This window comes from Mastigoproctus giganteus, chromosome 12, assembly GCF_048544385.1.
Source record: "Mastigoproctus giganteus isolate SK-2022 chromosome 12, ASM4854438v1, whole genome shotgun sequence".
NCBI classification, from domain to species: domain Eukaryota; kingdom Metazoa; phylum Arthropoda; class Arachnida; order Uropygi; family Thelyphonidae; genus Mastigoproctus; species Mastigoproctus giganteus.
In genome coordinates, this window is record NC_143586.1 from 30,462,125 (window position 1) to 30,474,827 (window position 12,703).

General features: G+C 34.6%; 1 protein-coding gene across 1 annotated transcript in view; it reads right to left on the minus strand.

Moving 5' to 3' along the window:
- Positions 1-2,971: 2,971 nt before the first annotated feature.
- The window catches only part of LOC150076841 (uncharacterized), a 60,511-nt gene continuing 50,779 nt past the window's right edge, over positions 2,972-12,703 (minus strand). The window contains exons 9-10 of the mRNA XM_090385699.1: positions 8,511-8,676; positions 2,972-3,056 (exon numbers count right to left, since the gene is read on the minus strand). Coding sequence (XP_090241825.1) covers positions 2,972-3,056; positions 8,511-8,676 — 251 coding nt within the window. The remainder of the gene's footprint in view (positions 3,057-8,510; positions 8,677-12,703) is intronic.

The window sequence follows — 12,703 nt, forward strand, 5'->3', positions numbered from 1 at the left end:
TTTTTTGGAATCCTCATTTTCTATACTAATGTTAGTCTCGATTTACATGATTTTAATTTAAATGGTAGTTTGGCGGAACCAATCTACCATGAAAATCAAGGGTTAGGTGTACAGTAAACCACCCCCGCTATTCGCGGTCACTGATTTAATATAAAATGAAACCTAAAAAAAAATGTGAATTTTAAAGCGCCGTGAACATTTTTTGCCATAAAAAAAAAACATGGGCATGGCTAAAATTATCTTTCCAGGTCAAAACAGCACTCAGTGGGTGGAGGGAGAGGGGTGACAAAATCGCGAGTGTGGATGTTTCTCGCTAATCCTTGTAATCCTTGTTCAGTATGTGTTATGCCCTTGTCTTGGGAGGTTTCGTCGTTTGCTTTCAATTTATATGCTTATAAATTGAATAACTTTATAAATTGATATGCTTACAAAGGTGATAAATCTACCATTTTGCAGTGTAAAACAGACTTTTTCGAATGTGTTAAAGGAAGAAAGTGACTTTATTGTGGACAAGTTCTTTCTAACCCGTACAAAAATATGGCTACAAATAACAAGGGAAATGTGAAAATATCAAAGAAGGTGATGACATTAGCGAATAAAATTGAGTTATTAGACAAAATGTCTGATGGTGAAAGTGTCTCCTCAGTGGCAAAACATTATAAAATCAATGAGTCAACGATACGATCAATCAAAAAATCGGAAGAAAAGATCCGCCGTAGTGTCCGTGAAAATGTGCTCATTGCTTAAAAAATTTGCTCTGTAACTTGTGATGTTAAATTAGAAATAACGGAAAAGCTTTAAATCTGTGGATAGAAGACCGAATTCAAAATAAAATTCCGTTAAGTTCACTCATCATTCGTGAAAAGACAAAACTCCTTTATCAACACTGGTGATAGCACTGGCGGGATAAGTTTTTTTAGCTAGCAAAGGCGCTGGTTTGAAATTTCTAATAAATATTACATTTAATATTAAATTGTTTCTTATTTTCATTTTGATGCCGTATGCTTGCATTTCACTATGTACTGTCTATGTACATAGTCGTATTATGAAGGTACATATAATACATACATAGACAAAATTTTAGACTAGTTTTTCTTATATATTTCATACTTTGTAATGGAACCCCTTTATTACTATGGGAGCCATAACTCAGTATTTGCGGAATTTCTCAGGAACATAACCCCCGCAAATAGCGGGGGTTTACTGTATAATTTTAAGTAAAAAACAGTTGTTTATAAAACTGCTCAATTAAAAGTTTTTGTATATTTAGGAAGATACTGAAAGTTTCAGGTATTAATTAGCATTGAAACAACAATTAATGCCAACAGTTATTTTGGAGAGGGATCTGTCAGGCTGCACACAACTAATGCCATTTTAAAGCTTGTTAATAATTCTGTCAATAAGCCAGAAAATCAAAAATGTTAATTTTTCTTCTAAACCAGAACTGACAGAAAAATTAAGGCCATATTCATGTTCACCACTACAAAATATATACGGATAACATTTTATTATGAGGAAAAAAAAAAAAAAATGCTGACCAGTATAAAAAAAAAACTCTCAAATAGCCTAGATAAAATTTGTTTTGTGTAAATTAGCTAGTCTTGTATATTAAGTCATTTGCTAATGTGAAAATGAATATACATGTCTATTCATGTAAACAAAATGTTCAGACTGAAAATACTGCAAGGTAAAAAAGTTTTTCCACTCATAGTTTTTGGATTCATCCAGTTGATAGTTGAACTTGTTTAGAAATATCATAATGTGCAATTTAAAAAATATATATATTACTCATAACTCTTAAAATAAAGAATACAAGTGCACATTTAAACAATTTCTTAACCTTTATCCAATGTATGAAAAGGTATACAAAATCCTTGCCTTCATAAAATTTTTGCACCTGCTCAAATGTTAATAATAAAATTCATTACATTTTACTAACTGCATAATTACACATGATAAAAAACTAATTCTTATGTCCTTTCATTTCTAAACAGAAATGCTAAGTTATTTTACTTAAGTACGAAGGAATCATAATTTAGTCTGTATTTTCAGAGATTCAAAACTGAATATACAGATCAAGGCTTTCAATTTTGTTTCCAAACTTGGATAAAGAAAAAAATACATCTAAACAGTTCATTTAAAAAAGAAACTCTGTATGGATAACCTCTATGTCAAAGCATATAATATCACACATTTTCGAAACACAGAAGATGTATAAAATAGCCCATAACTCACAAAAACTGAACAAACAGTTTAATCTCAAAATATAAGAGATTTCATGAACAAAAAAAAAATAAAATAAAAAATAATATAATTTATGGCTTTTTTTTTTAAATCTAAGTCTGGTTTTATAAAAATTTAAATATTTAGTAGATTTACCATAAGCAATACTGGAAAGTGTTGTTTGTTGAACCATGAAAGAGTACAGAATCTTAAGTAGTTTGGATATAACCAATTACTGATACTTATTCAGTATGGTCAAACTACAGTTAATTGTCTTCTTTTGTTCTGTAATCAATTTGGTTATAAGCCCAATAATTGTATTTGTGACATTTACTAATTACCAAAACTGACTTGATTGTTTATGGCATACCAGACTGTCATATTAATGCAATATCAAAAATTAGACTGGCAATATTTAGTGGTTTACTACCTAAGTTCCATTGCTTATAATTATTCTTATTATTCTAGTAAGTGCATTAACATTGTTTATTACTACTAAATTTATCCATTAGTTATTCTCTATTTTCATAAAATTGGAATGTTACTCAAAGCATAGTTTTGTCCACTGCATATAAAGTCATTACTTAAAAAATATAAATAGAAATATCCTAAATAGGGTAATATATTTTTTAAAATGTTCTGATTAAGATGTCATATGCAAAAGTCTACCTTTCTTGTCAAGACATACACAAGATTCTTAATTCAAAATATATTTCTGTACTAAAATTTAGAACATCATTCAATTAAATTATATATCCTGAACAAGAACTGGGATTTTCTCTCCTTCTTCACACATGATACTATACAAACAATGAAAAATAGCAGCAAAATTCCTGTAAAGAAATTAAATGCAAACATTAGTTGTTATTGACAGTATTTAAAAACTTAATGGTTTTAAAATTGAATATATAATTAACTTACCATATATTCCAGCATAATAGTTAACCTTTGAATCACTAAAAAAACCACCTAAAATTTTAAGGTCAAACTTATATGCCGAGTATAAAAATTCTAAACTTGAATTAAAAGGTATATGTTTAGGGTCAGAAACAATAATCATATATTGCAAGTGTGGTTACATACTGGTATTAACTTAATACCAATATATTTGCAATTTATTACATGCATTTTTACACACAAATATAAATTTTTGATCACCCTTTAAGCCCAACAATTTGATCATCTTCAATTTCTAATAATAAATATGCTTCCATATTAAGGCATTGGTTAGAGAAACCAATAATTTGCAGTACAGTACTCAACATGCAACAAGAACCACTTGGTCAGTCACAAAATCAAAGCCTCTCACATACAAATATACATGATGATTCACAAAGATATGGCATAACTTCAGAAACTGATTTATGAGGCAATTTTGAGTAAAAGAGTTTGTATGGTCTCATTCTGAATAATTATGGAGCTATATAATTCTCAGCAGACCATCATTGCAACCAGGCTTCAAAAATAAATCTAATTTACTTTAGATTTAGATTTATTTTTGCCTGTGGGAATGGAATCCAAGCAACAACAACAGCCTGTGGGAATGGATGAAAGATATTGTAAACCACATAAAAATGCAGCAAACATGAGATACAAGCCTGCGTAAAAGACAGCAATGGTAAGCAGCACATGCACTTCACAAATGAGTGGCAAAATGCACTGAAGTCAAAGGTGTTTTTGAGAATCTATTCTAACCATGTATGTTTACATATCTGTAAATACAAACTAACTTTGCTAAATAAAAATAAATAAATAAATCATCACTTTCAGTTATGTTTGTGTCTAGTGATATTTTAATATCACTAATTGCTTTGTTTTTTACTAATATTCAAACAGCCAGAGTGCTGCAATTGTTCAGAATTGGGTCCATGTTTATTATGCACTTTTTAACACAAAATTTCCTCAGAAATTAACACCTGACATTATGCCATATGAATCTCTATACAATGCCTTTGTAAATCACCCTGTATAAAGCAATTTTAAGATCACACTTGAAACACTGTGTTCAAGTATAGAGATTGCACCTAAAACAAAGCCAATGAACTTTTTGAGAGGGTCCAAAGATGAGCAACTTGATTGGAGAGATCTGCAAAACAACACCTGTATAAGGAAATACTTTGAATACTGTGTGTGACAACCAAGCACCTTAGAGGGAATAGTAAAATGAATGAAAGAGAAATTTTCACTGTTATAAATGATTCAAGACCTACCTACAGGCCATAAATTCAAATTACCACGAAAGAAATTAAGACTGGATTGTAGGATGTGTAATTTTAGCTAGCATGTTGTTAATTGCTGAAATAAGTTACCTCTGGGGAAAGGGGGCTGGTGCAAGTTGAGGCTGACAGCTTCAAGAAATTCAAAGGTCAGCTGGACTGTTACCTATGTGAAGAGGGAAACAGGTTTTAATAATTTATATAGAAGTTTTATTTTTATATAGTTATTTATTTAATGATTATTTTTCAATTTATTTTATTAATTATTTTGGCCAGTGCAGCAAAAGCTGGTGGCCTCCTTGCTAATACTGATGAATCAGTATTAGCAAGGAGGTCGTCAGCAGTTAAGTTTAGATTTGAGTTTTCGAAACGTAAATTCTCAGTTTCTTATAACAAACAAACTTACATACTGAGGCACTGTTTACAGAGAAACCAATTTGCAGCATAGTACTAAACTGGCAATAAGGAATGATTCAGTCACATAATCAAAGCTTACACACACACACACACACACACACACACACACACACACACACACACACACACACACACACACACACACACACACAGTATCAATAAGAGAAATGTCATATCTTCTCCTGTGCCTGTAGGTTTTGGTTTTGAGAAATAATTCAAATTCTTTGGTGAATACAAGATTAAGCATGAATTTATGGCAAAAAATAGACATCAACTTTTATGCTGGAATATACAGGACATGATTTTTTTAAGAAATGCTAACTTTTGAAGTTGAACATGTAATGTAATGCCAATATAATTTCTTTTGAAATTATATCAAATAAATAATCATCATAAGATATACAAATGGTAAGGGTTGGACATTTGCTAGTTATTATATATTGGATTTTAGCAAAGTAGTGTCGGTTCCTTCCAGGAGGTTATGGTATAAGCTATAATATGTTGGGATTGCAGGTAAGATTCTAAGATGAACTGCAGGGTGGCTGCAAAGCAGGAGGCAGATGGTTGCAATGAATGGTTTACTCTTCAGACTTGTCTAACATTAGAAGCAGGGTCCCTCAAAGATCAGTTCTAGGACCACTGTTGTTCCTGATTTTGATAAAGGACATCAATGAAGGGATACAGGGTGCGACATCAAAATTTGCAGATGGTATCAAAATCAGTAGCTCATTTAATGGTCTTTGACAAGCAGTGCTTCTTCGGGACAGCTTAGATTTCAGGGATGGTAAGAAAAGCAAGAGCTACAAGTATGTTGTTTTAATGCAGTAAAATGCAAGGTCTTACGCTATGTCAAAAACTTACATCTGGTAGGGTTGAACTAAAAACAGTAGAGAAGAAATGGCTTTGGGAGTTATGATACATTCAGACATGAATATTCTTCAAGCAGGTAAACAGAAAGCAAGGAAGTCCCATGGTATCCTACTGACAATTTATTGCAGAGGGGTTTCTGAAAAGTAAGATGGTCTTTGACAAGCAGTGCTTCTTCGGGACAGCTTAGATTTCAGGGATGGTAAGAAAAGCAAGAGCTACAAGTATGTTGTTTTAATGCAGTAAAATGCAAGGTCTTACGCTATGTCAAAAACTTACATCTGGTAGGGTTGAACTAAAAACAGTAGAGAAGAAATGGCTTTGGGAGTTATGATACATTCAGACATGAATATTCTTCAAGCAGGTAAACAGAAAGCAAGGAAGTCCCATGGTATCCTACTGACAATTTATTGCAGAGGGGTTTCTGAAAAGTAAGGTAACACATTTTTTCTCTAGATGTTTAATAATACGAAGTTGAAATTACACACCAAGAAATAAGTGAACATACAATACTTCTCCATAAAGTCTCCAGTTTTATTGATGCACTTGTCCCAACGATGGATCAGTTTATTAATACCAGTACTGAAGAAGTCCGTGTCCACACACAGTAACCAACATCGCACTGCCTGATGAACTTCCTCATCTGTGGTGAAATGCTTTCCAGAAAAGTATTTTTTCAGGGGGAAATACTTTGACATACAAATGGAAGTCTGAAGGTGCTAAGTCTGGACTGGGAGGGGGACAGGACAGAGTTTCCCAACGATTGCGGCACAACCACTCACGAGTGGTGTGGAGTTGTGTTGTTGTGCCAAAATCATGCTGCTTGTCAGGAGTCCTGGTCGTTTGCATCGAAAGTTGGCTTTCAGTTTTTCCAACGTTGCACAGTAAAGCTGTGCATTGATTTTTCCTCCCTTCGGCAAGAAATCCACCAAAAGAACACCTTGGCAATTGCAGAACGCTGTGGCCATGACTTTTTCGGACACTGGGAACAGTTTTGAATTTTTTGCGCACAGGAGATTGTGGATGTGTCCAGGACATGGAATCTCGTATGCTCTACGGGGTAAAGTGATGAACCCACGTTTCGTCTGCTGTGACTATGCGAGCGAGAAAATTCTCTCCATCGTTGTATTGCAACAGGTTCTCCAGACATACATCCCAATGCATTTTGCTTTGTCCTCCTCTGACAATTGTTGGGGCACCAAGCGGCAGCACACTTTTCGAAAGCCAAGGACATCGTGAACAATTTCGTGACCACTCGACTTGCTCACATTCACTATTTGTGCAATTTCACTCGCTTGTTTTCAAGAACGATGCCCTTAATGTGCAAAACATTGTCTTCTGTCTTGCTTGATGAAGACCTGCCCGCCCGATATCGACCTTTGATGTCAGCATGGCCTGCTTTAAATTCATTGCACCAAAAACACACTTGATTCTTTGTCATCACCTTTTTGCCATATACAGCAACCAGTTCACGGTTAATGTCACTTGGTGAAGACCCTTTTGCTTGCAAAACGTGAATAACTTCACAAATACTTGTTTTGGACCACACTCACACAGTAGCTGCCATTTTGCAACTGTAATCTGCTGTGAGGCGAGTAGCGCAACACTGTACTGGTGGTCTTTTTGAAAGTGAACAGGTCTAGATGTCCACCGCGTTTCATCTCATTCCCTTTCGCCATTATTAAGGGGAAAAAAAAAAAAAAGTGTTACCTGACTTTTTGGAATATTCGTACATTTGCCTGTAGAGATGTCACAATCCCATGAATACTATGCTAAAGTCAAGTATGGAGACAAGACTTGAAGAAAGACATTGAGCTTCTTGAAAAGGTCCAAAGATGAGAAACTTGCTCAGGACAAGGTGATCCTGTTAGATTAGGCAATGGTTTGGCTGCCCCTTGAGTATTGCATACAGGTCTGGATGCTTCATTTTAAGAAGAATGTTGATCTATAAGAATGGATGCAGGAAAGAGCAACATATTATTCAAGGACACAAAAGTGTATTAAAGACTTCAGTTCTGCAAATTGGTGCTGGGGAACTAGGCACTTGTGAGAACCGACTGAAGTGTTTAAGGCTTTAAATTCTGATAATACTCTTACTTGGCCAACACACACAAGGGGCATAAAATTTAGGTTGAAAAAGGATGGCTGTAGGATACATGTATGAAAAATTTCTTTCAGAGAGAGAGAGAGAGAGAGAGAGAGAGAGAGAGAGAGAGATGCTTGTAAGCTTGCTTCCTTGCATCATTAGCCACGATATATACCAATTTTAGAAGGTAGGCCATCTGCACATGCAAATCTGATTGGTATGTTTAATACCACAATCATATTAAGGGTTGAGCAAAATCAAAGATGGGAGCATATAGGAAGTTTCATGTGATCTTTGTTTTCTTGCATTGTTCTGTCACTTTAATACTAATTTCATTAAAATTTTAATCCCTAATTTAATTAATAGGTGGTGACATTTTAATACATTAAAATGTCTGCTGCTTAATTACATGAGAAGTTTATTGTAGCTATGAATAAATCCATATAAGCCCTTCCTGGAAAAGGATGCTCAATTCCTCAACCCTCAAGTTTAATCTGTGCAGCACTGTCATTTCATACTAGAGTTCATTGAATGATTAAAATATGCTCTGTAATTGGGGCAGTTATTAATATATAGAAGATTTTTAGAGCAGGGTGAATTGCTAATTAGCTAACTGTGATTTAAATTGTATAAAACTTAGAATTTCTTTGTGAAGTAAAGTGAGAATGTATATGAAAATTTAAATTTAAAAGAGAACTTACTTATCATTTTTATCAATAACCTTGAGCATTGGAAATATCTGGTCCTTCAGAAGCTTAATAAGATCTAACCGAAGGTGAATTTCTTGCATTTCGTGCAGAAGAGAAAAGATGTCTTGTAAATCTTGTAAGTTGCTATAATGAAATGTTTCAGGAAAACTGCTGTAGTCTGCAAATAGAGATAAATGAATAAACACAGAGGATATTTATTAAGGCTGTAGACAGCCACAGAAGAAATCACAGCAAATGTGAGTTCTTCTGTGGTATGAAATGATATGTAAAATTTGGAAAACAAATAACATGACTAAAGTTTCTAAACTATACTGACTTAATATTCTGCGATAGCATTCATTCTTCACTCAGATGTCAAATAATGATTTCATTACATTAGACCACTTGTTAAATAAGAAATGATTAGCATCAGAGTTCACTGATAATAACCAACAGAATTAAACATGAAATCAAAATAAATTTAATTATTTTTATTGTGAAAACAAAATTTTAAACATATGTTTGAGGTTCTTGATCATGAATGAGTATGATCATAGTTATTGCAAGACTGGAACAGTAATAAGATAAGTTATTTTAGGTGCTCACTTTCAAAGCTCAAAAGCAGTCCATTTTAATCATCAGACAGCTGCTTTACAGATTTCATAATTCCACACTCAATTGAGAGAGGATTTAAATTTTTCTGTTAACTATTAAACAAATACTGTATGAGGTGTGGTTAGAAAGGTGCACAAATGGCCAAGGTAAGATACTGCTGCTGTGACAAATGGTGAAGTTGTCCGTGTATGTTGTATTGTGTTCCTTCATCAATCATTAAAGTGGTAATAAGTTGTCTGTATTTTATTTATTTATCTCACAATAAATTAAAGCAGTTTTTGCTCCTAAACATTTGAAAAATTAGAGTACAGTCAGTCCTAGTATAGCATGATAGTTGTGTTCCTAGAAACCCTCGTGCAATGCAAAATCGTGCAATATAAACAACAGACCCTATGGGAAAAATAAGGTTAGGTGCTGACCACCCAAGATTGAACACACATTTGTAACCAAAACATTACCAAACAATAAATAATGGTAATAAAATACTTACGTATTTTATTATGACTATTACATAATAAAATATTGCTAATGCTTTTGCTTCTATCGTAAGCAAACTTGTTTTTTGTTTGATTTTCTATCCAAACAGATGACAGCTGTTCCATCTCTTCCAATTCCTTGTGTCTTAATCTAATGGCTTTTAATTACACTTTGAGTTGTTCCCGCTATGAAATTTTTATTTTTATTTTCTCTGCATTCTTTGTAATTCTCGGTGTTGCCTCATTTAGGCATGTAGCAGGTGCAATATCACATAGTCTTTCATTTTGCTCAAAGCGTTTCACAATTTCATATTTTTTCGCTATCGACAGAGGCGGACTGGCCATAAGCCTTACCGGGGAAACCCCAGTGGGCCGGAGGCCAGCGTGATTTTGGCCATAAACCATAGTATGAGGCCACTATAAATTTTCCAGGTAAGAATTTTTGACCCAGTCCGCCTCTGTTTATCGATATTGCTTTTCTTTTTCTCTCTGAATCTGCAGTGTCTTCACCAGGACACTTCCTTTTCACACCTTTTAAGTATTTTATTCATTTTTAGGGAATAAATCACAATTACAAAACGGGGAGGCACGCTTGATACACATAAACAAAGCTGCACGTGTGTAGCAACTGAATAAACAACACCGTAAAGGCAGAGATACACTATTAACACCTCACATTTTACTAAAGCACATTTCTAGGGGTTACTACCATAAAACAATAAAAACAATTTCCAGTTGCATTGCTGCTATTGGAATCTGTTATAAACTGGTAGTAAACTCGATCTAATTGCATTTGCGATTATACCGATAGCTGGAATTGTGTTGGTTAGTTAGTTATTTGATTTTTAAGAGCATTAGCAACTAAGGCCATATTGCTCGGGGATATGCGGTGGTCATTCCCTGACCTTTCCGCATCCTTCGTATTTAGTGGTGACGGGCTCGAACCCCGGTCTAATCAAGAAGCATGTACTACGCACTGCTGCTCCTTCCCACCTGGCTACGGAGGAGCCTTGGAATTGTGTTGGTTTTTACGTTATTATGGTGAAATGTGTTTCCCCTTCACTGACATAAAAAACATAAATACATTTTCAGAATCTTCTCTTCATTCCTATCGTGTTGCGTTCAGTTGGGGTGATTCTGGTCCGAATGCCATTTCTTGTAAACACAAAAGGAGAATCGCGCATAAGCGAATTTGGTTCGTGTTATATAAGATATCATTCCCCTATTTATAAATTGTGTACGATCAAATTCGTGTAGTGTAAACACTTGTTATACGAGGACTGACTGTAATAGTATTGAAAAATGATGCAAGGAAGCAAGCTTATACAGCATCAGCAAAAAAAAAAAACCACTCACTTCATCTGTCCATCCCCTCTAAATGATTTGTCTAACTCTTCTTTAAATTTATTCAGACAGCTCACTTCCACAACACCAGACAGAAGTTTATTCTAACAATCAATTGTTCTCTTATGTTCCCTTGTGTGTCATCCAAATGAGTGTTAGGATGTCCTCACCATTTAATTTACTCAATCCACTTAAGGCCCAAAATGCTCAGTGTTTTAAGTCAGGAATAAGGAAACTAGGCAACTGTGAGGATGTGCCTAGTTTCCAAATGCTGCAATTTGCAGAACTGAAGCCTTTCTTAGTAAGGATACCTTTCAATATCCTTAAGCTTGTTGTTATCTGCACTCATTCCAACGCATCCTTCCTAAATTTTTTTTTTTGCAAGTGCAGCAAAAGCCTGTTGCTTCCTTGCACTATATGGTGAATACTATTACATATGCATGAGGCTTCCAGACCTGTATACAGTACTGCAGATGTAGCTAACCATCACCATATAGAACAGGACAATCACCTTGTCCTTACTGACAAAATTCCTGTGTGTGTGTGTGTGTGTGTGTGTGTGTGTGTGTGTGTGTGTGTGTGTGTGTGTGTGTGTGTATATATATATATATATATATATATATTATCGCTCTGCATTATTGCCGTACTACTGGCTGATGATTTTATTTAAATATCATATTTATTTTAATTATCAGATATATATATATATATATATATATATATATATATATATATATATATATCAGCATTTCTTAAACTGGAATCTGTGAACCTCTGGGGAAGTAGTGCAGACACTCTGCAAGAGTAGCTCATGGTGTCTTGTCAATGATATACAGGAATTTTTCTAGCAGGGATAAGGAGGTGATTATCCCCTTGTATAAGGCAATGGTCAGGCCACACCTTGAGTACTGTATACAGGTCTGGAGGCCTCATTTTAAGAAGGATGTAGAGCTGTTGGAACGAGTACAGAGAAGGGCAACAAGATTAGTGAATGGAACAAAGGGTTGCTCTTACGAAGAAAGGCTTAAGTTTTGCAAATTAGTGTCTGAAGACTAGGCACCTGCGAGGTGATCTGATTGAGGTGTACAAAGCCTTGAATGGTTTGAGCTGTTATTTGGTTTTTAGGAGCATTAGCAACTAAGGCCGTATTGCTCCGGGATATGCGGTGGTCATTCCCTGACCTTTCCGCATCCTCCGTATTTGGTGGTGACGGGCTCGAACCCCGGTCTAATCAAGAAGCGTGTGCTACGCACTGCTGCTCCTTCCCACCTGGCTACGGAGGCGCGTAACTTGGATTAAGATGCATCATACTCAAATGATCAAGACATCAATCCAAATGTAAAATATGAAAATATTGTGATGAGTATTTATCATTTGGATTTACATAAGCATGTCCAGGAGATGCAGAATTTGCCAAATTCATTCTTTGTCAGAAAAAATCAAACAAATGTGCAAAACCAGTCAAACTCAATCACTATTTAGAAACAAAGCACAAGGATTATGTAAGCAAATCTATGGAATTTTTTAAAACCAAACAGTGTGAATATGGCTGAAGTCAGAAGCTGATGAAAAAGAAACTAACTGCCTGCATAAATGAAAAAGCTGTAACCGTGTCATACCAAGTAATTATAGCTAAGGCTGTAAAACTACATGCTATATATATATATATATATATATATATATATATATATACACACACACACATACATACACACACACAAAGGGTACTAGGAAAGTTTTGCAATATGACGCAACAATGAATCACAGGAA